At 40.2% G+C, this 26,787-nt stretch overlaps 1 protein-coding gene across 1 annotated transcript; it reads right to left on the bottom strand.

Annotated features, from left to right (window-relative positions):
* Positions 1–1,211: 1,211 nt before the first annotated feature.
* TXNDC5 (thioredoxin domain containing 5) lies at positions 1,212–25,060 on the bottom strand (the record flags this gene model as incomplete). The annotated part of the gene is made up of 10 exons (XM_082278496.1): positions 1,212–2,155; positions 2,703–2,832; positions 5,620–5,702; positions 8,500–8,643; positions 11,430–11,516; positions 13,600–13,715; positions 16,002–16,098; positions 17,381–17,486; positions 20,191–20,340; positions 24,843–25,060. The coding sequence occupies 10 exons, from the start codon at positions 25,058–25,060 to the stop codon at positions 2,033–2,035; spliced, it is 1,254 nt and encodes a 417-aa protein (XP_082134622.1). The 3' UTR covers positions 1,212–2,032.
* Between the last annotated feature and the right edge of the window lie 1,727 nt (positions 25,061–26,787).

Below are 26,787 nucleotides of genomic sequence, written 5' to 3'. Positions count from 1 at the left end.
ACACCGTGAACTCAGACCCTGGCTGGTCTTCCCAGTTCACCATCTGACTGAGCAATACAAATTTATACACTTGTCTTATGCAACTTCCTTCCACTCCCCACATGGAGCTGCCTCATCTACTACCACTTGCCCAGGAAGGAAGTCAGGACACTTCTACAGCTGTAATTTAGACGTAAAAGCTTAGGGGCCATTCATTCTCTAGCTGAACAGTTTGTTTACAGGAAGACAGAATGTCAACAACATTTGCAATCTTTCAACTCATGCAACTAACAAACTGGTATAAAGGATATGCGGCGTAGAGCCATGGTTTGTCTAGCAGAAGCCAATAGCAAATTATTTTGATCAATATTAAACTTGTATTAAATGCACTTACCTCTACTTGCATTTAAAAGGCTTCTTGTAAATACAAGCTATAATTTATTGCACTTGTCACTGTATATTCATTGTGCTGTATCATTTATAGAAAGACTGCTTTTTTAAAAAGTTTTTATTTAGAAAAAATCTCAGTGTAAACAATTGTACCACTTTGATTTTATACAAGAAACTCATGAGATTGTGCTTCACTAGAAAGTTGTTAAAAATGTAATAAAGGCTTCCTGAAAGGCAGATATACACGTTGATCCAATACACCTGCCAGTACAACATTTCTCTTTCACTGTGGCTTTTTCACCTTCACACATTTTCTGATCAAACAGAATCAAAAGTTCTGGACAGACAGTGAAGTGAAGAACCAGGAGAAATTCACTGGTTTAAAAGTTCATTGATGTTTTGCCTTTTTTTTTTAATAAGAAAGAAAAGCAACCCAACTTACTCCATATGATGGACAAAACCCAGCATCTTGACAGATTAGTCAAATTAGCCTGTAGAAATCCTCATTCCATGAGTTTCTGTGCACATGAGACAGCAGAATTCAGTCCTTGATTTGCTGTTGCCTTTGTATTGTGACAGTCTCTGCAATGTAAATTCTTTGGCTTTCAGTTAAGTCTAACATGGAACATCTTATGCACCAAAGAATAGATTCATATTATCATCCAAGACACCACAAAGTGTGTGGTCCTAGCATTCAAACTTATCAATGCTTACAGCTTGGAAAAACGTTAAGGCTCAAGAAGAAGAGGGAACTATTTGCAACTACTGTAGAAGAGCTGAATGGAAAAAAATATTAAACATTGTACTACTTGTTCTCTAGGTACGCTGACTAAGGAGCAGGTCAGCACAATGTCTGGATTCAGGGGATAGGAAACACATGGTCAGCTCTGGAGTCTAACTGATCATTTACCATTAATGGAGAAGTTATAACAGCACCTATTTTTTCACTCTGGCTCTAGAGAAGTAGAGCATAGTTGTGCCTCTGGAGCTGGATGGCAGCAGCCTATGGAAATCCACCTGACACATATACACTATGGCATCAGTAACGTTCAGGCACATGTTACAGTGCCATCACTTTCATTATGGCTAGACCTCCCATGCTGAGAGGATTAACAGGAAACAACCAGCTCATGGTGGCCTGGTATCTTCCAAAGGTGTGTGTGTTTTCAACCTTTCAGCAGCTATATTAAGACAAATAGGGTTTAAGTACAGTTCTAGAGGCAAAAGTGACTCAACACAGCTGTAGCTTTTGCCTTTCTAGTAACGGTAAGTAGTTTGTAAGGATTACTTTTTAACCAGATCTAACCTGAAGACAAAAATATTCTACTGCTGCCCTTCAGTTGGTTTTCTTAATGTATTTTGGTCTCAAAGGAAACCATTTACACTTCATTGCGGGAACGCAGAAATGCAGTGCAACTACCAATGCTGAAAATACTCTTGATTTGCACAGTAACTACTTGTTAGCTTTCCTTCACACACAGAGAGGCATGTCTCTAACACACACACAAGGGGAAGATACCAAAGTTAAGTACATTCAATTTCCTAGAAACAAAGAAACAAAAAAAGCCCCACCCCCCCAAATACACTATTTGAAAATTGGCAAAGATAGAAATCCCTCAGCTACTGTACAAAGACAGCCAGGGACAGAGCATCCAGACTTTTATTACAATTCATCCCTTGCCTGACGCAAGACAAAGCTATGCAGTGATTCAAGGTCTCTCGTTCCATTGTGTTCACTGACTTTCTTTCCACCTCGGAAAAGCAGAAGTGTAGGATAACCACGTACCTTCAAAAGACACACGCAAAAGAAACTTGCTATTAATGTTCAAACTTGTATCCATCACTCATATTTACCTGATTCTGAAAAGCCATCAAACCCCTCTAGAACAATAAGCTATTTTAATTTAAAAAACCAAACCCACTTTCATTGGCAGCCTGCAGTATCTGAAGTTTTTTAAGAGAATGGGGTAATACATGTTCATCTAGTCTCTCAGAATGGCAGCTCCAGCTCTGTCTTCAATTGTCTGCCTACCAGCTCTGAAAGACTTTTCTTTCTAGGAACTGAATTTAGCATTGGATACCACAAGACTACCTGGTGCTTTCAGAGAGAGAGGTTTCCTAACGTAGGGGCTTCTTCAGCTTTGTCCAGTAATGAGAATAACCAAGTCTGAACAAACAGTTCAGGAAAGAAATGGTGTCAGCAGGTGCCTCTTTTTGGCTAACACAGCTGTACTGTCACCAGGCACCTGGAGTGCAGCAGCCAGTTGGGCTGCATGCTGGAGCCTCCAACATTTGGTACACAATACTGTCCATTTCAGAACTTTCACACTTACAGAAAATCTGTTGCAGACGTTACGTTCCACAGTGCAGTCTACTTCTGCTATTTTGACATCAGTCAAACCTGGAAATTGCTCTTTGGCAAGGTTCTCCCAGGTTGGAGCCAAGTTCTTACAGTGACCACACCTAGAAACAAAAGAGGGAGATTTGTTTAGCAGATACACTTTCCACTTTCTCTCTGCTGTCTTGCTGCAATTGCTGTAAGTTTAACTAGCTGCCTTTCCTATCCCCTAATGATTTGGCCCTCCAACTCCCTTGAACTATTATGTCAGTAAATGAGCTAAGAAAACAAGTGATTTTATTTAAGTTAAGCACTGAAGTACTTTCTGGCCTTTGTTAGTCTTGCCTAGAATGGTACTCTAGATGTCCGTGCATTAACATTTTACCCCACAGAGGAATATGAAGCCAAATAAAGACAAGCACAGAGAATATTTAACTGGAAAAAAAGATGATCTCTTGGAAACAAAAATGCTTTTAGGAAGACACAGAATATCTGTAGTATGAATTAAGTTTTCAGGTAGCATATGCCAGTTATGGTAAAGTTATGTAGCCCAAGTTTAGTTAGTTAAATGAGATTTTAATATCCCTATTAAATTTCTTCCAGTTCCTAATGGCCTCCTTGACCAATGCAGAGTAAAGCATTTATTTTGTTTATATTTTGAACTTGGCTTAGCCAAGTTCCTAATGTGAACTTCTTACTGCCTTCAAGAAGAATTCCCAAAGCACTTTAGACTTTAAAGCTGCACTGCACATTCTGTTCTAAGCCAGCTGCACCTTAATTAGGTTATTAAAACAGACCCATAATTGCCTTGAGGCTGGATCAGGGCATTTACAAAAATAATGAAAGATGTCTCAGCAAAAGTTTTCTTAATGCAAGCCAATGTATATTTAAACCACCTTGTTAATACACAGTGACAGTATAAAAGCATTTCTGACCATGCACAAAAACTACTAGAACAGGATGATTTTGTGCTTACAATGCAAGTTAACATTAATATTTATCCAAAACTAACTGAAAGACAGAACTAGATGGCAACATAATAGTGTTTGCTGAGCCCTACATAAGTTAATCCGCTTGGAAGAGAATATGGTCATTTATATGCAGAGCACTAACAGGCAGTCACAAGCCTGACTTTCAGAGCTAAAACTAGGATACAAGCTACATAAATATAGGAAGCATTTTTCTAAATGGTGGCTTTCAGAGCATTGCAGCCAGGCAGCACACATTGGTTTAAGAATGCTACATCCTGAAACTGCTGTTTCTCAGCCTAACATCCAACACTGATCCTATCTGTGAGATCCAGCAGTATCCCATGAGAATCTCATGAGGACATGGTATTGTTAATGAAAACCAATCAAAAAGGGAGCATTTCTTGATCTTAAACTTTCCCAGAAAAAGTTGCTCCAGATAACGAACTAATAGATATGCCAACAAGCCCTGGGTTCAGAAATCACACTGGAAGCTGCTCTGAGCACAGGTGTCAACTAAGTTTCCCAGTCAGTTTTGCTGGTGGGGCAGAAGCAGCATAGGCACAGACTCAATCTAAGCCCCTCCCAGAGTACAGAGGGGATAAAGGCAGTGAGGAAAGAGCAGCAAACAATGAGGGGTGTGAGAGCTATGGGTAGGGTATTTCTTAACCCAGTGGTGGCAGATACTTGCTCACATCCAAAAGCAGATCTTTCAGATGGATGAGAGCATAGAAGTGGTTCTCAAGCAGCAAAGGGTGACAACACTGGAAAAGCCTGCAGCATTGAGCTTACATGAAATGAAATGCTCCCAGGTAACTCTTGCCTGCAGTAAGAAACACATTTATGCCTACTGTCAAAATTAAACTGCAATATTTTGTTATGCCTGAGCATATCTAATATGGGTTGTATTTGCTTGTGTTGCTTTGTAATGGGGTCTTTTGTACCCCAAACAAAAGATCTTTTTATGTTTTATATATTGTGTTAATGGAATGCTAGTGTTTAAATCAGAGATGTGTTATCTTTCACACAGTGAAATACAGCTTAATTTTAATCTGTCCCCTTACACTAGGCTTCCTTCTGTTGGCTAAGAGACCAGCAATGGATGAGCAAGATGGCATGCAAGTTTCATTAAATTCAGCAGAGGCACAAATAAGACGAGTTCTATAAACCAGAGAGAGAACCGTGAAATTTTATTTTTCTCTCAGAAAGGGAATAGTGAGAAAACTGGGGAAATACTTGTTCTACAAGTTTGAAATACTGAGGTCTTAACCCAGCTGGGGTCCCAGGCTCTGTTGGATACAGCAGTAATGGCAGATGCCAGACATTATTTTCATTTCTCCCCCCAATGCCTTCCATTGGGTGTCTACACCTACACCATCTGCATTGGACACTTCTACCTTGGGTCACCCTAAGAACATCCTAAAATTGTCATTTGTGCAAATTAGTTTTTTGACAGTTATTTGAAGAGTAACAGGCAATTAATTATCCATAGCTCAACAGTCTGTATCAAAACTCTGGTGGCTTGAATGAATCTTCCAAGCGAGGCTGGTTGTGGCAGGAGAGGGCCCTGAGGCTAGCATGCTCTTTTTTCTCAGCACTGAGGTATGATGATGTGCTCCCCTCACCTTACCCTAATGCAGGGATAGGAGCATGCTGAGCCTGCAAAGAAAGCTTCACCCTCCTTGTTACCCTAGCATTACCTGGAGGCTGACACAGTAAAGCTTCTACGTCAGCCTTTCCACAAAGAGGCAGCTCAAGAGATCTAAACCAGACTGAGGTTTTTTTTGTGCTGCAACTCTTGCCAACACACACATTCTTCAGCTAATTCACAGTTTAGATCAAGGCAACAAATACAGTACTACAGCTCAAAGACCTACAGCAACTAATGCACTCACAGCTTAGACCAGCAATAATCCTGAACAGCAGCAGCTGCAAACTTCTTACCATGGAGCATAGAATTTAATAAAGGTGATCCCCCTGGCAATGGTTGCATCAAAGTCTTTTTCAGAGAGAGAGAGCACTGCAGCCTGCTCCAAAAAAAAAAAAAGAAAACAAAAAAACGACAGAGAAAAAAAAGTCAAGCCTTTTTGTATATATAACAGCAGCCTACTGAGCTTTTACCTTCCTAAAAGGGAAACTGAAAATGGAAAAGATAATATTATTGGTAATATAAACAAGAGTAGCAGCAGCAGACCTGACTTTTACTTCTCAGCTACTTTCCTTCCCTAGAGAGATGCAGAGAAAAGCATATTTTGCACTGAATCTCATCCATAACTGGAGAAAAAAAGCTTTCCTGTTTTCAAAGGATTTGCCTGTATCCAAATTTTCAGTAATTGTAAAAAATCACCCCAATTTAATACACTGTGTTTCAAGGAACAGCCCTTAGAGGAGTTGGCTTCAAGCAGGTAATGGCCATCTGAGATTTTAATGAGGTATTCCAGGCACACAAGTGATGTCTCAAGAGCTGTTCTCTCTGTTCTTTCTATCCCTGCCTTGCATGCACAGAAGAAAAACTGTCACGAGGAACACAGATTTGCCTGTCAAGAGGACATCACAACACCACACTTGCATGGGTGCCAGGAAGTGTTTCTACCCCTGATAATATCAGCAGCAAGGGAATGATGGGAGGATAGCACGTTGCTTATAGTCTCATATGAGAGCATGGAACTGAAATTTCATTTTTGGTGTGAGACCCTTAAGGGTGGGAGGGATTAAAAACAAATAACTCTCATGCCTCTAAAAGCTTCAAAATCAAATGAAAGCAAAAGAAAAACAAGATCACAACTGACAGTATTATAAATTCTATTTTAATCCCAGTAAGTTTTATGAAGCCGAAAATAAATTTGAAAATCCAGATCATCCACTACCTTTAAACATTTTTGTAAATAGTTAGTTCATGGAATTATTTGACTAAGTTGAACTGTTATTACCACTAAAAAATTATTTAAAATTTGAAATTATTCTTTTATACTTTCTAATTATTAAATAATCAGAAATAATTAAGTGAAGGAAAAAGTAAGCAGTATGCTTCTATGCTTCTGAATTTTCTAAATGGATATCTAAAACTGATGTTCCAAACATAATATACAATCTAAGATACAAAATTTGAAAACTTGGTAAGTAACTTCCCCATGATTTGCACAGTAAAACAAATTTTAAGGATCTGTAGATTACTATCTGAATAGCAATGTGAACTATATAATCACAAAAATAAATTTAATATCAGATATCTCAGTTTTAGCTTTGTGTCTCAAAAAAAGACATCTAATGCAATCACAATCTGAGCATGTGCTGGTCATGCTGCCTTAATCCACCTGGATCATTTTTCGAATGATTTTAGCCATGTCTGGCAGTAGAGAAGTCTCACAGACATAAAAGTACAGCTTTTGTAAAAGGGCTGGCAAGTACTTGGGCTATGTAAGACATGAGGGAATCCAGTAGGGGCTCAACACCGGGACACAAATTTGCAGTGGGACCTCATTGCTTTTGCTGCCTGTGGTACCAGCTGTGGTCAACTCATGGCAAATGCAGTCAGTGTTTGCTGGCTACAGGGGCTGGCCCCTTGTTTCAAAATTCATGAAAACAGAGTCAAGGGGTCTGAAGATAAAAGTTGCAAGGACAAGTTGAGTCCTACACTATGTCTACTATTATTTCGCAAAAAAATCCCCCAACAATCCTTTCCTGCTTGTGTGTGTGCTGGTGAATGCAAGGCAGAAGTGGGAATTTGTGTCACATGTGGTTTGTGTTATTTCTATAAAAATAGAAAGGCAACTAATTACTTTTGGCATTGTACTAACACCAGCTCATTGGGATCTTCCATATATGAGGTCAATTAAAAAAATAAAAATTGAAGAGTATGAAAATTGCAAATCTATGTGGTCTGTAATGTTTGGTAAGCCACTTTATGCAAGATGAGTAATGCTGCTGGAAAAGTCAGCTGGGAAGTGTAATATTCTCCTGTAAGAAGCTGCATACAAACTGTATTCATAATCTTGATGCCTAATTACTTAAGTTCATTCTATATCACAAGGGAGTGTAAATCCCTGTCCCTTATTTTATAGGCAGAAAGTATGTTCTGCACATTTCATGAAAAATTGTGCTTGAAATCCATCCCTAACTTCTCAGCCCCACCAACTTTTCATTCATCTCCAAGAAAGATGGCAGATGAAAAGCCAAATGGATTAGAAAAGACACAAAACCATATTACATGAACTACAACTGCACAAAGGTTATTCACACCAATTCCTTGGTAACACTTTAAAGCCTGTAGCTCCTACAACCAAGATTAAAATAAGTCTCCAAACCCCAAGGAGTTTTCTTGTCGCAGGGCACATTACCCTACCATACTGGTACTGGTCTTCAGAATCTTTGTTCATTGTTTCTGCAGATAGATTTGTAATTACGTCCTGGATTTTTTTAGGGGCTTAGCGGTGTGCATCAGCCTCCTGGGTTCAAGTGATAATCTTGCAAAAAATGTTCATCTCTATAGTGATGAAATATGCTATCATACAAACCCAGGTGCCAGCAGTTCCATGGGCCAAAATGACCACATTTATGCCTGTATCTGAACAATTTATTGCAACCATAAAATAGGAATCAGATTTTTTTTCCTTCTCCAATTCATTAGGTTAATAAAAGTATCTCTAGGCTTTATGATCTGATTCCACTCATTAATGACTACAAAAATAACCAGGAAAGTATTTGGTACCGTTTACATCCAGAAACTGTCAAGCTATCAGAGAGAGAAAAACACATGTAAGACTCAGGCAGACTGCTAAAACAGTCTGAACACTTTACACTGATGCAGAGCACAGGAGCACTTACCTCAACATGGGTGGGCTCTGCAGGTGGTGGCTGTGAGGCCTCAGCAGGTTTGTCTGCTGGTGGCTCTTTCCCATAGCTCTGTAGTTGGGAATCCACATATTCTTTTAAGGAATCGAAGTCCCTCTTCCCTTTGTACTGGTCACCCTACAATTATCAAATAGTTTGTGCAACCTTCTATATACAGTTAATGTAGTAAATAAATAATTACCAGCAAAACATAAGATTGCCAAGTGTAAGCATAGTAATAATAAATATGATTATCTAGTTCTCAAACTTATCTATGACATTCCATTCACTCCACGTCTTCAGCTTTTGCCATAGATTCTTCAGTAAGCAAAGGGAACTATCTAAAATTTCCTTGAAATGAAAGGTATTTTAGAAACAGAAGCAAATTTTTGAAATTTTTCCACTTTCACCTTCTTGTCTCACCCTAGTCAGCTTTTTCAAAGTTTTCTTTTTTTGAACCTATAGCTACTACAAGGAAAAATAAAATACCCAGTGTGGTTGGGTGTGGTCTCTGTTAGCCTGTGAGCTCTACACAATGCTTTGACAGGGCTGAAAACCTTAACTTGCATGTCACTGGACTACACAGTCATTCCTCTGGCCTACACACTTGCCACAAATCCTTGGAAAACCCAAATAATAAGGCAATGTACTCTGGGCACCTAAGTTCACCTGGGAGCAAGAGACTACAGCAGCCTGCAGCGGGGCAGACATTTCCAATGGCACTACTCTCACAAAAGTCTAATCCTATCCTATTTTTTGACCTGTACATAAAGCTGTCAGCCAGCCAGATCTTTGAGGTCACAGTTTACCTTGGATGCTTCCCCATATTTCAGGTACTTTCACAAATCTAGAGAACAAGACAATCATGAGATTGTCAGAACAAGAAATCGGAGCAGTTGTGAGCAGCTTCTAGCCTCAAATCCACTGTCGGCCCTCTCCAAACTGGCTCTTGCATGATTGCCCTCAGGGCTGTCTGTGAAAACAAGCACTAATTTTTCTGTTCAGAAGAGAGATCACATCTTTGAGGCATTATATATCCATTTTAGACAGAATTCTTGAGATGTGGCCCCATGTGGTGTGTGTGGGCTGCAAAATGTATCTCCTCTTGCAGATGAGGAAGCCTCTTTAAGAAACAACATACAATCTTCCATACATTGGAAGGAAGAACAGACATCTCTTCAACTTTCCTTTATCATTGGAACTCTTTCTACACATTTCTCTTCTTTTGTAATTGATAATGTTACATGTAACTATTGCCCCTTTCCTGGCACTGGGTGTCAGTCGCTAAGGAGCAAGAAGCCTGTACCTGTTCGTTTGTATCCATGTCAACAGGGCAGGGTCAGCACCCACTGGTTCCTCCCAGGGTATCTGCTGCATGTCACCAAGAGCAGTGGTGTGATGCCAGACTTCAGTTATGACAAAGGGGATGAAGGTATTACAGGCAAGGCTGGATGACTGAAGCAGTTCTCCTCCTTCTCTTTACTCATCAGTATCATAGCTGCCAGCAAGATTTTCAGGAATTTCTGGGCCAGATTATTGGAAAATTGTTGAGATTGTTTTGTGCTTTTTTCAAATATGTTGTATCAGCCTATGGAGGAAGATGGGACTGTGGTGGCAGTATTCCACCAAGGAATGCCACACTGCCAGTGGAGAAAGAGAGTTTGATGTCATCTGAAATATATTGTTCAGATTAATGGCCAAGGTTCAGGTTTACCAAATACAACAGCAGTGATTCTTTTTCTTTCACTGCACTCTTGATTCAAATAACTCCAAGGAACTCCAACTTCAATTATTACAAAGTTTAAATAGAAGTTTAATTAACTGGAAACCTCTAGTCTTGGACGTAGCACCATGCTTGATTTGAGCACTCCTTCAGCTTCCAGTTGTGCTTCTGACGTGTCCCTTGAGAGGTCACAAGGCTGCATACTTATGTGAATCTGCTTGGGATTCAAAAACGCAGGGGCTGCTTCATTTAAATTCCCTAGAGTGTCTGATCTTATAGGGATGCTTATACCAAACCTCACATGCATTGATATGTACTTAGGGCCAGCTTCTCTTTAGAATGCCAGAAAATCGCCATAAGCAGTGGCCACTAAACTGTACTGAGTAGCAAAAGTTAACATTGCTGATACTGTAAATGTTCAAAAAGGAATGCAAGATGAATGGGAGAAAACCTCGTCTTCCTTCCTCCCTGCCCAGAACTTAGCAGGTAAGAGCTAAAAGTGTAGTCCTGGGTTCTCTTGCAGACCTGTTTTTAATACCCGTTGAATATATTTAACTAATCTTGAAATTGTGAAACATAGTATAAATAACACTACAATTTATAATATGTTTATTTACTGCTGTTCATGTATGTGGTATTTATAAATATTTTATCTCCCCATAATTTCAGAATATTTTAGTTCTCTGAATTGCTGCAAGGAAAAATGTCAACTGGGCCCACAAGATTCTCACTCGCAGTGTCATGTGAAATGTTCCGGTTTATATAAGAAGGAAAATTTGCATCTCTAGACATCACTCAGCAGATGGGCACCACTTAGAGATGAGAACCTTCTGATACACATTGTGAAAATTATATACCTTATTATTATTTCTATTTCAGTTATGGTTTTGTGTTCCATAAGAAATAAAATACTATGATAAAGTAAGCCCAGAATTCTCTCACACAGCAGCCTAACTGGAGATACTGCTTACAGGTTTATGAGAATTATAGCAGTTGTTTGCAAAATACAGCAAAAATCGTTAACTTGTATCTGTGGACAAAGTCTACCTCTTCTAGTACCCAAATGAACCTCCAATATCTCTTCCCTCACAAGCAGAGTTTTGTATATGTCCACTTGATTTTTTTTTTCCAGAATGTAAGCATAGTCCAAATATTATTCAGAGAAAAATGGTGCAATCTTTTGCTGAAGTGTCAGACTCACCTTTTCACCGTTCCTAAACCAGAGGAGTGTGGGATAACCACGAACTTGGGTTTCAGAGCAGACTTCATAATGCTGGGTACAGTCGACCTACATTTTGGGAATAAAACCCCAAACTATTCAATGCCTAAAATAAACATACAACAAGCATCACAGCCTTCCTTGTTTAAAAGCTCAGAAAAATACAGGAACAAGCAATACAAGGCTTGGCAAAACTCAGTACCAAGTACTGTCTTGACAATGATTATGTCTGCCTTCCAAACAGTGGTTTGGTTGTAATAATTGGGAGGCTCAGTGTATATTTGATTTATTTTTTTCTTTTTAAGGAGGGATCGGGGAGGGAGGTATGGCTAGAAGGAAGTAGTAGCAGTTACAAAGAACAATGGAGACATAATTAAATATTTCAATTAAAAAGCACTTGGTATTCTCAGCTAATAAAATCAGTGCTCAGTGGACAATGAGACACAAAAACACTAATGTGAGAGAGCTTTAAAGTGAAAACATACTGGCTCACCCATTTTTTAAGACTACTCTTTAAAGATTTCAGAAGACATGTCAACAGCTAGCAAGTTAACTGTATTCCAAGGGAAGCTCCAAGTGCATAGCAACATTCAATTCTAGTATGTCACAAACCAGTCTGTAAAGTTACTAGTTCATAAGCTTTTTGCTGAAGATCAATCCTAAAGATTAAACAGTGTCAAGACACTATTCCCCCAGATTAGATGAAAGTCATGGTTCAACCTTCTTAGGAACAGTTGTGTTTCCTGTTTACTTACAGACTTAAAATCTTAGGCAAGACATGCTTCAAGAGATGTTTCACAAGCTATATAGTTACACAAAATTGTCTAGGCATCAAGACCACTCTTAGTGGTGGTATTAAATAGCAACTCTCAGTAATATGATCTGCAAACACCACAGCCAACTGATTAAAACAGAAATTTTGGAAATTTATTTTTCACTGGGTACCAGAGAATGGTAATTTCAGAAAGATACTTAAGTTAAGCAATGTTTTCATAAGACAGCAAACAAGGGTATCAAAAAGTACAGAAAGCTTCAAAGGAAAAATAGCTTCTGACATTTTATTCTCAGAGGGAATCTATATCCACCAGGTCTGAAAATATATATATGTGCATCTTCTCTGAAGTCCAACTGTGCTAATATATGTGTATATGTATGTCTCCTCTAAAGTTCAACTGTGCTGACCTGCGCTGTGCACGTGCAGCATACCTGAATTAACACATTTTCAAAAGCATTAAAAAAAAATAAAAAATGAAGAAGTCAAGCTCATCCCTCCTACTACAGCTGAAAGTGCTGTGAGGGCAGAGGCAGGGGAGACAGCACAGGGAGGGTCCCTCTGCAGGACTGACAACACTGCTTCCATGCAATATTTCAGATCAGTGGAACCACTGTAAAAGTTTAGGGATGTGGGTGTTGAGCCCGGTCCAATTTCCACTGTTGGCAGATACAGAGGGATTCCCATCATGAGCCACCTGGACTTAGGTATGGGTCAGCAAATAAAGCCAGTAACTGCAATTGCCAGACCACCTCCATACCTCTGCACAGAAGTCACTCCACGTACAAGTAACAAGCTCCCATGGTAAATACACCACAGAACCTGGTTATCAACCCTAAGGAAAATAGTAAAGCAGGACAAGATATCAATTTTTAAGGTGTAAGACCCCCTGAAACCTTTTAAAAGTTTTATGGGGAAAAAGAGGAAAACAAAAAAGAAATAATTCATCATAAATACCCAGTACGGCTAAATCTTGCTAAGGAATGCAACGCTGCAAAGAACAAATCAGAAGTCACTTTCCCACTCAAATACTGAAGTCTATCAAGTTCTGACAAAGCAGATGCATAATAAGAACAAGTCTCAAAATATTACTCCCTGCATCTGAAGTATTAGACTTATTCCCAACTCTCTGAAGTGCAGAGAGGCAGCTGGGTTTGCAAGGAGGCTTTGCTTAAAATGGGGGAGTCCTGTTAACTGCAGATGTGTGAGAAAGAAAAAAGACCGTCTCAAAATTAAAATACAAAGTATGTCTATAAAAGGATTTAAGAGGTGACAACCAAAACAATTGTTAGTTGCAAATCATAGCACAAAAGGCATGATTCTTGGCTGAAACATACGTTGATACAAACCATATTTTCAGACTAAGAGTGCTTCACCTACCTTACCAATCTTGACAGTTTCCGAATGCTCAAAGGCTTGAGCCAGCTGTTCCCAGGTTGGGGCCAAAGCCTTGCAGTGACCACACCAAGGGGCAAAAAACTTGATGAAGTGATTACCTTTTAATTAAAAAAAGAAAAAAAAAATATTTAGTTCCTTTGGAATGAACTTAGCTGCAATTAAAGCTGAGGTACTAATCTCAGGCTGCAAATTTATCATGGTATTTCCTGAGTTAAAGATAGGAAACACTGTGAATCAAAGGCCAGGACAAAATACTTCAGCAATTAGGTTTTCAATACTGTACGCAGTCCCACAGCATTGCCAAATTTCCTGAAAATCCAAACAGCTTCACAATCTCAAGCCAACAAGTGAGGTATTAAAACTGATATTTTTAACCTAGCCATTTACCTTAGTGTTTAACTCAACTGTGTCAATCAGTTGCCTTGTTAGAGTAGAAAGAACTACCAAGGAATATGTTGATAACAGCATAAATTAAAGTATTAAACTTCAACTTGATGCAATGGTGTTTCCTAAGAAATGCTTAAGTCCATGAATTACCTAAAAATTATTGTTCGGTTTTCCATTCTCCTTTTTCTGCCCTGCTCTTTGAATTTTCATGTCATCTACTCTTAGTAGATATTCGTGGTATTTTATGCAGAAGAGAGTCTCTGTGCTATCTCCTACTAATGTTTAGTTTAAAAGTGTATTATTGATTGCAAAGTACCAGGATATGCAATTTCTTTCAACTAAGATTAATTAATTCAAATTGCTGCACATTTTTGCACATGTCAAGGCAAGGCTCTTTTAAATGAAATAAAAATGAACTTAATTAGAACAAGGAAAAAAATCAAAATTCTTTGCAGGAAACACCAGCAACTGGAGAAAAGCTCTTTTTAATAGAATTATTCATAATCCTTTGAAGACTGCTTTGGGGCTGGTATTACTTGAATTCATTTCTAGTTTGAGGGCTTGTCCACAACAGAAGGTCCGAGGCAAGGCAGCACAAAATAACTAGGAAACAAACTGCAATAATAGTGTACTCTAACTTAACTGGTCTGCATGTGGAAGACTTTCAAACTGATTGACGTGCTCTGTGTTGGTCAAGTAGACAGCAAAATTAAATTTCCAACAAGTTAATAAGAATATCTCATCAAAATCAGCAATTCTTTACCATGTACATTGACATACTCTCCTCAATAGAAAACAATATCATTTATTTTTTTCCCAGAGCAGCAAAAAGGTAAAAGGAGGCTATTTAAGAACAGAAGTCAACCTTGCTGGTGTAACTGCTAAGCTTCATGTTCAATTCAAGCACTGAACTTCTTGTAATTGGAGTCAAGAGAGGACAACAGATTTACAGATGATCATAAACCTGTTTAACCATCACAAATGGCCATGAGAATGTCTCGTCTATGAAGGCCAATGAATACATAATAAAAATATTAAAATATCTGCAATGCACTGAACTTTACAGTCTGAGGTGATTAAGTTGACAAATGCTTAGCATCTCCCTGATGGCTTTGAGGAAAATTCATTCAGAATTTTGATTGAATTCCGCATTGAGCCAGACATGCTGGGAAATTTTAAGTTAGCTGCACAAAATGCTGTTTTACACATGAAAATATTTCTAATCAGCTAATGGTTACTTAAAAAAGTTCTAGTTCTACCTTCCTAGTGATATCAAATGGGCAAATATTTAATTTAATCCAGCCTTTCCTTTTTGGATAACAGATGGAGAAAGCAGGATCCTCTGTTGTCATGCCAGCCCAAAGTTTGTATTCTAAGATTTTGCTCATTGTCTAAAAACTGTTATGTGAGGGGTGAAATTTCCCATATTAGGTATCCCTCCTGGCATTAATTTTAAATCTTCCAGACAAAATACTTTTTAAAATAGCCGAAGAGACAAAGTGTTTTGCCCACATTAAATTCTGGAGGAAGGAAGCTAAACAATATCAAATAAAGGGCCAGACTGCAGTGGGATGGGGGCTGGAAGGAGGAAGAGGGTGGATTATACTTATCCAGAACAACAGCCTGGGAGGAAGAACAAGCCAGCACCTAGGGAAGGAGGAAACGGGACTTGCAAAAACACAAAGCAGCAAGGCTGTGACTGAGCAAGGAACTCATGAAAAGAGACAGTTCAGTCGAACAAGCCCCACTAGCCTCTTCCCTGGGGTTAGCAGCCATAATTTTACTGCCTTCTGAGTGCTCTGCTTAAGCTTTCTCGTAGTCTCGTAGTAATTCAACCAGAGCATCTTTACATAGTTTGAAGTTTCGCCCTCTTTCACTAGGTATTACTGGAAAAAAAAGTGGGAAGGAGGTACCCTGAAAACTAACATTTCTGGTGCAGACTTCCCACTACTAATGTCTCTGTAACCAAGTTTCTCCTCTTTGGAAAAAACAGTTACCTTCTGCTATGTGCATCTTGAAATTGTCTGCTGAGAGTTCATACATTCCCTGCTTAGGTTCAGGGGCTTTTGGTGGTTCCACATCAGATCCTGGCTCCTATTCATGAGAAAAATTAACTTTTATTTCTCTTCTACAAGCAAATACACAACACTTGCTTCCTGCATCACACCATTCTGTGATAGTGCCATAGACTCTGAAATTTTAAATTCCTAAAGCAATGTTCTTATTTAGCCTGATTTAGCTACCTAATGTGTCCTAAAAAACAACTACTTGATAGCAAAAGGTGAAAACGATTGCCACATAAAAGAGAGCTAGCAGAGTCTGTGGAATACCAGTCATTCACTGCACTGTAGTACAGTCACTGAGCACAGTAATTGCTGTAGCATTCATTGCATCACCATATATTAACACGCTTAAATTATATAACAGTTCCTGCAGAGCATCACACATCAGCCACAACTGCCATCACACCCGTTTCAGTGGTCTCTGGGCTATTTAAAAATAGTGCAAAAGCTATTTTCTGCTCCCCTAATGCCAGAAGAAATGCTGTCTAACTAATGACTCCATGAAGACAATGGAAATAGAGCAAACACTTCAAACCTATAACTTGTAAGAAACTCATGAGCATTTCAGAAAAAGCAAGTGAATACTTTCTACACTCTAACCCTAGAGCTGAAAAGAATTTTTTAGGAACCTCAAAGTGCCTTTCTTAAAATAGTTTAGCATTTAATTTTAGCTATTAAAAACACCACGTTTGTTTAAATATAATCACATTCTAACTGGTTCAGGAACCACTAATGCCTTCTCTTGATTAGAAACAGCAATCACAAATTTAATTTTAGGCAAGGCTTGGCTCCCATATGTGAATGCTGCCCCTGAACTTAAGGATTTCCCTAGTGAGGGTATTAGCTTATCTTACTTAATTGATCATTTTAAAACTTTTCTTTAGGCCACAACATTATCAGAAAGTAACTGAGCTAAAGATGGCATCCATGTTTTAAGAGGCAATTAAGCCCAACACAATGCAATTTATAATGTATTAGAGCTAAATTGCTTTTCTTATTCTAGAAACATTATGGCCGACAGGTGTCAAGTGAAATGACAGCAAGGACCGTGTCTTAAAACATCAAAAGTATAAGCATTAAAACTGCATTATGTACTGCAGTTTTAAATGCAGGAAGCAGAGAGCAGGTCACAGGATGACAGTTTTAATTACTACTCTGACTTACATGTAAGCTGTTTCAGATTGATACTGCAACCTGACTTTTATCCTCAGGAGCAGATCTCCTCCTGGAAATTGAAACCTAACTTAAAGAAATGATAGATAAGTAAGCCTGCAGAAAAGAGTATTTCCTTTTCTTATTTCCTTTTCACTTACAGATGGTTCCTCATTTAGTTTCTCCAACATCCAGTTTTCCAGTGCCTGGAAGTCCCTAGGGCCTTGGTATTTCAGAGGTTCTTGTCCTGGTTTAAGCAACTTTAGCCTAAAGGGTCAAAATGTAGAGAAGAGTGAGGCAAAAATTTTCACACAGGAAACATTCTCAGGAAGATAATGTGCTTTGCTAATCCATGGCAATACAGCTCAGGCTTCAGTAAGAGATCACTTGACTGTTAACATCAGCATCAGGCTGATTCAGATTCAGATTGAAATGTCATGGCCAGAGCTTAGGACCCTTTTTCATTCCCATGTAAGCTTTAAGGAGATTTTAAAAAGAGAAAAAAAGAAATACCAAGTTAAAACTCAGCATGGTGTAATATTACTTTGATCAATAAGAAAGAGCAAATTAAAAATTGCAGCATTCAGTTCTATGAATCCTAATTCAGTTTGTCAAAGAGCATCAATTTTGTTTTGTTCACCTCTCTCCATCACCAAAGGAAAAATATCTAATGCTTATTTTCCCAGGAATTTCTTTCTCACCTTTTGTTTCCTGACTGCTCTCATAGTGTAGGGCTTTTCATGTGGTATTAAACTGATTAAAAACACACTGAGACAAGTTAATAGGACAAGAAGTTAAGTTACTGCTTGTAGGCATTCAGACTTCATGATCGTAATGTTTAATAATTGCTATCAAAACTTTTCCATAAACTACTTAAAGCTTCTACTAATAAATTTTAAGTTAAAATTGGAAGTATATTTGATAAAGGTGTAATGCTGAATTCTGACCTAGTCTTATTTTTTAAAGCAAATCAGAGTTTCAATTATGACTGTCTCCTAGCCCTCAGTTCCCCTTGCCAAGCTGTCATTTTGTACTGCTTCTTCTGTTTATTGAAATGTTTCTCTCTCTCTTGTTCCACAGTTGAAAGATATTAACATATGAAAGTGTTGAAAAACCACATAATGCAAATCCATTCAAAAGAGATAGGAGCTCCCACTGTCATTTCTGTTCAAGATATTCTTGAATGTTCCTTGTGATGATAGAAAGTCAAAATAATAAGGAAGCAACAAAAATGAAAAAGAAGAACATCTAAAATACACCTGCTGGCAATACTTTTGAAAAGTAACAAAAAAAATTCAGGTAACACCTTAAAAAAAAGCTACCTGCACCTTTATTTTCTGCAAACAAGTAAGTTTTCTCTAGTTCAGTTGAGAGAGTATTTATTTTGCAGCACCAAACAATCCTGAGACAACTGTACTAAGAAGTGCAAGGACCTGCTCAGCCACTTTTTCTCTGAGGGGATGAAAAGAGGATGCAGCCTTTCCTTTGACAGGTGTTTGAAAAAGCAGTGTAGGGATCAGCACATCCTGGACTTGAGACTGAGGAAGCTGTGAAATTTCCCTTGCTGGAGGTTTTTAGAAAAAAGCTAGTTCAAAACTGATTCAGACAGGAAGAGAGCTAATACCACAAATTCCCCTTCATTGCTATATTTCTATACCTAGCAGATGACTGCCTTATTATTTTTACCTTTCAAATAGATAAAAGCAAGCAGTAACTATTCCAATATATTCAATGACCTTAAAGAGGACGGAGGGAAAAAACCCTCCAGCAATTACACATCCATTGATTTTTTTCCTATTCAAAAATCTCTGCCACCCTATTTTAAGAGGAACAGCACCACAATACAATCTATGCAAATATGCAATGACAACCAGTGCTCACTCCTGAAGATATGAAAGCAAAACTGTAATATTAATTTTTTCTTGGTATTTGTAGTGGAACTAAGGCATGCACTGCCCTTAAGAACAATTCCTATCTCAACAAGGACTATGCTATTTATAACTCTAAACTTCTACTCAGTCACACTCATCTGCATCCAAGTGGGTGCAGCCAGGAGCGAATGAAAAGTTCAGGCTGTTGCTGGGGTTGGCAAAAGCACCAGACAAAGTGAGCAAAAGGAAGGAAACTGAAAAATACAGGCTGTGGAAGGGCTACAGATGATTACAATCTCCACTTATCCCCACTCAGATGAGTAATTAATAAAGCAGTTGAAAGGATCCCATCCATATTTGCAAGAAGATGTAAAGATGACACAAGTGAAAAATAAATTATTTTGCTCCTTTTCAGCAGTTTAAAAGGGAACACATATCTAACCCAAAGGCACTGATCTCTCATACATACTCTAGACCATGTTCTGCCTACCAAAGTTGAGGTAGTAAGACACACATCCTTAATAACAGCGTAAACATAACCTTAAAATACTAGATCAGTATAAGCAAATTTAGCTAGAAAAAAGTCCACACAGTATCACCACCACTATGCTAAGTGATACCATTAATTTATTGCTTTATGACCACTAAGTTCACTAAGAATCTAAGAGATCACCTATAATACAAATATGAAGGGTGCAGTGTACTGACAAACTTGTGGCAAGTTATTTTTTAAAGTACTGCTAGTAGAAACCAGCTCTGTCATGCATACCACAGCTGCACAATGTACTGTTGCTTCAGAAAGAGATACTCCCAGAGAAAAGAACAGGAAAATTCTGGACTTCAGTTAAACACAGCCACCTTCCAAGACATGAAACAGCTTCTTTAAAAAAAACCAACCAACCAACCAACTAGCATAAGAGTACTATGTATCTCATGGTACTTGGCAACATGGTAAAAAGGCTTAAAATTAACACAGCAGGTCCAAAGGGCTACAAAGAAACCCAGCAAAAATATAGCTTAGAAGTTAGCGTCAAGAAATTGGCAGAGGACCATGGAAAACTAAAAAAGAAAAATAGGAGCAGACTTCTTTCTGTACTTACGTAGGGTATCCTCGCACGCCAAATTCAGAGCACAGTGGAATATCTACAGTACAATCCACTTTAACAACATAGACCTGTGGGTTTTCCATGTTGTTGTATTTATCTCCCAAATCATTCCAAGTTGGCTGGAGGCGCTGACAATGTCCACACCTGTGACAGAAGGAAAAAGATATTGTTTAATAGCTGCTCACACTTAGAGAGGAAGGAGCCCATGGAAAAGCCATATGCAGAATGGTGATTTTGATAAATTTAAACAAATTTTTAAATCAAAAGTTAAATCAGTTAAATCAGAAATCTTCCATACTCAAGCACTGTTACAGTAAACAACAGCAAATGCTATTAAGAACTGTAGCATGCTGCAAACACACCTCATGTAAAAATCACCAGGATTTGAGAACCTCTCGCTACTCTCCTTTTACATTAAAAATCCTACCCCCCAAACTTAGTGAGGCTGTTAATCAAAGCACTGTCAGTCTTCCAGCTTTCTAGAGAAATCCTGAAAGGTTGCCCAGCTTTCTTTCTTTACATTCTAATATTTCAACCCCCCCATTTTTTTAGCAGTAGGTAAGAAGATAATAGTTTCTAGCCTCTCTGTAATGCCTCTTGCACTTCTGTGCTTCACAGGAATTGTAACACACAAGACAAGAAACATCACAACTGATTTCTGAACATGGCTTCCCAAAATCTTGATGACCCTTGTCAAGATTGGGTCCCTTCCAACTCAGAATATTCTGTGATTCTGTGAAAATCCTCCCATCCTGTGCTCTGGCCCAGCAACACACCATCAACCTTTTATATCTGCATACACACAGAAAACTGGCCTCACACAGTTGCTACAACAGCACCTCCCCAGAAGCAGAAAATGGCTATTATTCTTCTCACTGTTACCTAGTCTTTCAAGTCATTATAGCAATACTCTATTCCTCAAAGTATGATGAAAAGTTTAAAGGAATGGATTTTCATTTCTCTTTAACAGCTGCTTTTGCCAACCCTCCAAGACATCTAAAAAATACAAAGTTGGATTAACAGAAAACATTCTCAGACTGACAGTACAAAAGCACTTATTGCTTGGTGTGACCTAGAACATCGACGTTGTAAGTAACAATTAAATCACCATTAGGACTTTGGAGAACTTTGCTCTGACTTAAAACAGTTTCACTCATACAAATTGTTTTGAGTACACTTATAGAAAAGTTGCATGGATTCACACCTTTCTAGGTATCCTGAGATCATTAAGAGAAAAAACCAAAACAAAGCAAAACAAAACACCTTGAGATTTACTTTAAGATAAAGAATGTTTTCTGATCTTCCTGTTACAGTCAGGCATAGTGGGTCACACATGCTCCCGTGATGTGGGTGAATACAACCTCCCACGTGATCTAATTCTGAATTGTCCTGGTGAAGAGATACAAGGTGTTATTATTAAAATCAAATATTCCCTTAATATTTAACTTCTGACTTCCCTCCATAGTCAACTCCTTCACAGAGCTTGAATTAAGAGGAGGATTTTAGATACCCTGGTCCCTTCCCCTAGTGGATGTGAAACACCAAATGAGTGTTATAGAACAGAGGCTGCTGTTATAGAACAGAGCATGAAAAGCTAGGTAGGGGAATCCCAATTAATTAACCTCCAGTTTTTTAAGCACAACAGAGCTGCCTTGTCCCTACTTAACACTGTGATCTCTGCTATACACACCCTTTCCCTTCCTTCTTTGGATTATGGAAGCTAAAACTGACAATAAAGCAGGAAAAATGTTCCTATCTGAATCAGTAATTGACTAGTTAGCCATTCCCAGTTTGAAAAAAAAAATCAGTATTATATAGAAGGAAATGAGAGACAGTCCCCAAAACACTTTTTCTGAAGTTTCCAAGGAAATATATATAAAACCAAGGAGGTCAAAACTAAAGAGAGCAAGACCATGCAACATATCACACATTTCCCTCAGCCCCATGTACGTACACAGTCCTTCACTGCTGCAACTCTGCAACATATTAGGGGGGGCTGGAGTAGCTGCTGGGGACAGTGGGAACCTGGGTGTCCATGATGAGTCCTGCTCTTTCATCCCTACATGGGCTAGAAAGTTGTAAGCATCCACAACCTCCATTTACAAACACAGATGAAGATCCAAAAGAGACTAACACAGACATTTCTGGGGGCCATCAGTAGAGCTTGAGCTCTGCAGCCAGTAAGGGCATCTCCACAGCAAGATACAGCTCAAATCCTTATCCAGTTAAGAACACAGACATGTATAGTGGTACAAGCAGCACAGGCCCAGTCTTGCTCTGGACAGAAGAATTCAACTGAAGTAAAATCCAGTCAATAGAGTTCAATTCAACAACAAAGAACTCTGGTGATCAATTCTGCTGCAGCTTAGTGGACTTGCTGGAGGTTCACCGAGAAAGAACACATGTTGAAAAGATCTGTAAGAGTCAAAACAACGTAGTGAAACTACTCAATTGAGATTCCTTCCAGCTAAGGAACCAGGGGAACCTCACTCCCCTCTAGAAATGCAACTGGCATGGTGAACAACTTACGAATACTTTGTGCCACCAAGAGAGTAACCTGCTCACTGTTCTGTCCCCAGGTGTACCTAACAAGTGGGAGAGCCTTCTGAACAAAAGTCTTATGACATCTGATGGCAAATGACTTGGAATGCTCTCTTCTTGGAGTATCCTGCCATATTTGAAATAAATCTAGGACCTCATGGGATACCACCACTGTTTCCGTGCAAGGCCCTCAGCAACATTTGTTTCAAGAATCTGGAAGAGAAGGGTGGTGTTGGCTCTAACCCAACTCTTACTGGTAGGATTGATGATGCAACATTAGCAGCATCCACATAAATCTGAAAGACAATCCCAGCTCAGCGTTGGGCTGTTTGCTGTTTGCCTTGGAACTACAGAGAAGAGCCTGTGAGAAGCACTAGGAGATTAGCACATCACCTCAGAACAGGGCAAGAGGCTCTAAGATACCCCCTGATCCCACTGACAATAAAACTACTGTGTATAAGCACCTCTCTCAGGCACTTGGATGTTCCCTTTGTTCTGCTCTTCCCTTGGACCTGAAACCTGGCCCTGTTGCTGCCTGTCAGGGACCAGACATCTAGACAAAGGGCCCTGAAGCCAAGACCCAGAGATCTGGAGATTTACTAAGGGTGAGAACGTCCAGAGAAGCTGCAACAAATCTGGTAAACTATACAGCTCCCTCACACTTAAGTTGGGCAGATATCCTCAGCCCTCCCAAGGGCACAGCGTGATCCAAGTCTGCAAGGCCAAGACTCCCTTTGATCCGTACTGAGGATGTGCAGCATATCCTGGATTCTGCAACAGCCCTTTTGGCACAGGGTCTCCTACAAACAGCCTCAGAATAAAAGAAAGCTTATCTGTTTTTAGGGATGCCTGTGAAACAGTCAAAGTGTGGACAGACACAGATATCATCACTTGAGTACAGAAAAGAACAGAAGCATTCCTGCTCTGCATGGGCATTTCTTAGGCCTTACTGCACTCTCAGGAAAAGTCCTTCACCAGCAAGTCAGGCGTCCTCCACTTTTGTGATCTTCAGAGAACAAAGGCATCTGCTCTTTCAAGCTTTTACTTAACATTTTCACATGGCATAAATAAGTCAATGTTAATAACAAAAAAAGTTTTCAAAGGAAATCCTTTCCTGCTATGGATTTCAAAGACTCTCATATACCTAAACGGCACCATGTAGCAACGGATAACTTTGGATCAAAACATAACTTTTGCACATTGTTCCCTTAACTTTATTTTGTCTAGATTAAAGAAAATTTTGGAGGAAAAAAAAAAAGGAAAAAAGAAACCTAACAACCCTAAGAATAGAACTCCCAATAATGTTTACTGGATATCAGTAAGCTAAAAAAGCGTAGGGGAAGAGGCAAAGAAAAGAGAAGAATATGAACAACCATGAGAAAGACACAGAGATGAGAAGTACTGTCGTCTTGACTAGGAATATCCAGTAAAGCACTGTTCCCTCATTTGTCTCAATCATTGCCATGCCAAATGTGCCAGTCCAGGACAAAAGCCCGGTGGGTCTCTTGCAAACCTGAGAATTCTCCAGCTCTCCTACAGATACCTGTGGCCTCGGGGACACAGCACTGTAGTTAACACAGAAAAATTTTCCCTTAAATTTCGCGATTGCAAAGAGAACATAAATTCTGCAATGAAAGCATCTGCGAGCTTGGGCTGGGGGGCACATGGTAAGTAAGTGACGGTGGCCGAGCTGCAGCCGCCCTCGGTCTCTTTGCGGCACGCCGGAGCGACTCCCCCCGCAGCCCCAGCCGGGGGCGGCTTCGGGCGCCGATGGCTTGGACCTGATGATCTCAGAGGTCTTTTCCAACCTAACTGAGCCCGTGGCTCTGTGACGGGGGTGGCCGGTGCGGCCGCCGAGGCCCGGGCCAGGCACACGCGGGGCTCCCGCTCCCCGTCCCAGCCCTTCCCGGCCCCCGCGGCCCCCCCGGGGCTGCCCTTCCCCGCCGGCCCCGCCGCCGGCCCCGCCGCGGGGCTCGGGGCAGCGCGACCCCGCGGCCCCCCCGCCGGCCCGGCCCGGCCCCGCCGCCTCCCGCCGCCACGTCAACGGGGAAGAGGCGGGCGGAGGGCGCGGGCCGGGCCGGGCCGGGCCGCGCTCGGGTACCCACCACGGGGCGAAGAACATGACGAAGTGCGGAGCGGCGGCGGCGCCGTGCCGCAGCATCTCCGCGCTGTAGAGGTGCCGCCCGTGCGGGTCCCCCGCCGCCGCCGCCGGGCCCGGCTCCAGCTCCGGCTCGGCCCGCGCCGGGCGGCCGCAGAGCACGGGGCCGAGCACGGCCAGGGCCAGGACGCGCCACCACGCCGGGCCGCAGCGGAACGGAGCCATGGCAGCGCCGGAGAGCGAGCGGGCAAAGCCCCGGGCGGCCGCTGCCGCCTCCGCCCCGCCCCGCCCCGCCCGCGGCCCCCGCCCCCGCCCGCCTCCCTCCCCGCACCCCCTCACGCACACCCGGACCCTCCTTTCTGGAAATAAACCATTCTCTAAAAGTGTTGTTTATATAGCATGCAACATCTGTTTTTTAAAATGCTATTTACTAATTAGATTGCTCTATACATCTAGATTAAAATTTGAAATAATTGCAGATTTTATATTTTTTATATACAAACACACTCATTTCTGGAAATTCATTATTTTATGAAAGCATTAATATATTATTTAAATACAATATAGTATCTATTTTTATATTATATTTTGATTAGATTGATCTATAAATAGATACTAAAATTTTTAAAAAGTAACAATAACAAATGCAATATCTTTTTGTACACACACTCATTTCTGGTAATAGTTTTATAAAGGCCTTAAAATATTATTTCTATAACACATAATATTTGTTTTATACAGATCTGTTTTATACATATTAATTATATTGATCTATGGATTTATATTAAAATTTCAAATAACAATCCTTTTTTATGTATTTACACATGCATACATACTGCAATGAAGCTCTTCTTACAGTAAATGAATGATAAGAAGGCAGGTGTGGTGGTACCAGCCAAGTCAGTAATAGTCTTGTGCCTCTAGGAGAAAGCCTGGCCCCCAAGATGTTCAATCCAAGCTCCATGCCCAACGGGAAAGAGGTCTCCGTTCCCTTGGCTCTCCTGCCCCACACTTGGAACCTACCTCTAAGGGAACGGAACAAATGGGTGCTCATGCTGCTTGATGGTTTTTGAGTTGCAACAGTGTAACAGTAATCATGAAATAGTAATAATAGTAGTAGCAAATAATACCACAAGGAGATCCGGATGAGATAGCTGCAAGCTGATATAACACGGGAGAAGGGGCTTGTATTTAATGGAATCACAGAATGGTTAGGATTCGAAGGGACCTTAAAGATCATCTAGTTCCAACCCCCTGCCACGGGCAGGGACACCTTCCACTAGAAAAGCCCCGTCCAACCTGGCCTTGAACACTTCCAGGGATGGAACATCCACAGTAATTAATCTAAACCTACCCTCCTTCATTTTAAAGCCATTACCCTTGTCTTATCATTCCATACCCCTGTCAAAAGTCTCTCTTCAGTTCCCTTGCAGGCCCCCTTTAGGTACTGGAATGCTGTTCCAAGGTGTCTCCAGAGCATTGTCTTCTCCAGGCTGGACAACCCAACCTCTGTTAGCCTGCCTTCATAGGAGGGGTTCTCCAGCCCTCTGAGCATCTTTGTGGCCCTGTTGTGGGCTCGTTCCAACAGGTCCATGACTTTCTTGTGTTGGAGGTCCCACAGCATTTATATAATTGCTTCAGTTATAATTATTTTCCATTTAATTTGAACTTCAAGTCCTTGAGTTTGTGATAGTGAAGTGGGTAAAAACAAGGGACTCACCTTGTTTAACAGCGAAGTGCATTTTAATGAAAAAGTCAGGAAACTAAATAATTCATCGTGCACACGTGCACGCAGACATGAGTCTGACCTTTGTACCTGCAGCGGCCTTTGCTGGTGTAATATCAGGACTCAAAACCAGCAAGACAGGCTCATCCTGGCACTGCTCTGCTCGCTGACAAGCTGCTGCTTGCAGTCAACCTGCCCGGACTGGTATAGTTCGCTTCAAACTGTG

This window comes from Coloeus monedula, assembly GCF_965178545.1.
Source record: "Coloeus monedula genome assembly, chromosome: 1".
In the NCBI taxonomy this organism is placed as follows: domain Eukaryota; kingdom Metazoa; phylum Chordata; class Aves; order Passeriformes; family Corvidae; genus Coloeus; species Coloeus monedula.
The sequence above is the reverse complement of the archived record's forward strand: the minus strand, read 5'-3'. Positions and strand labels throughout refer to the sequence as shown.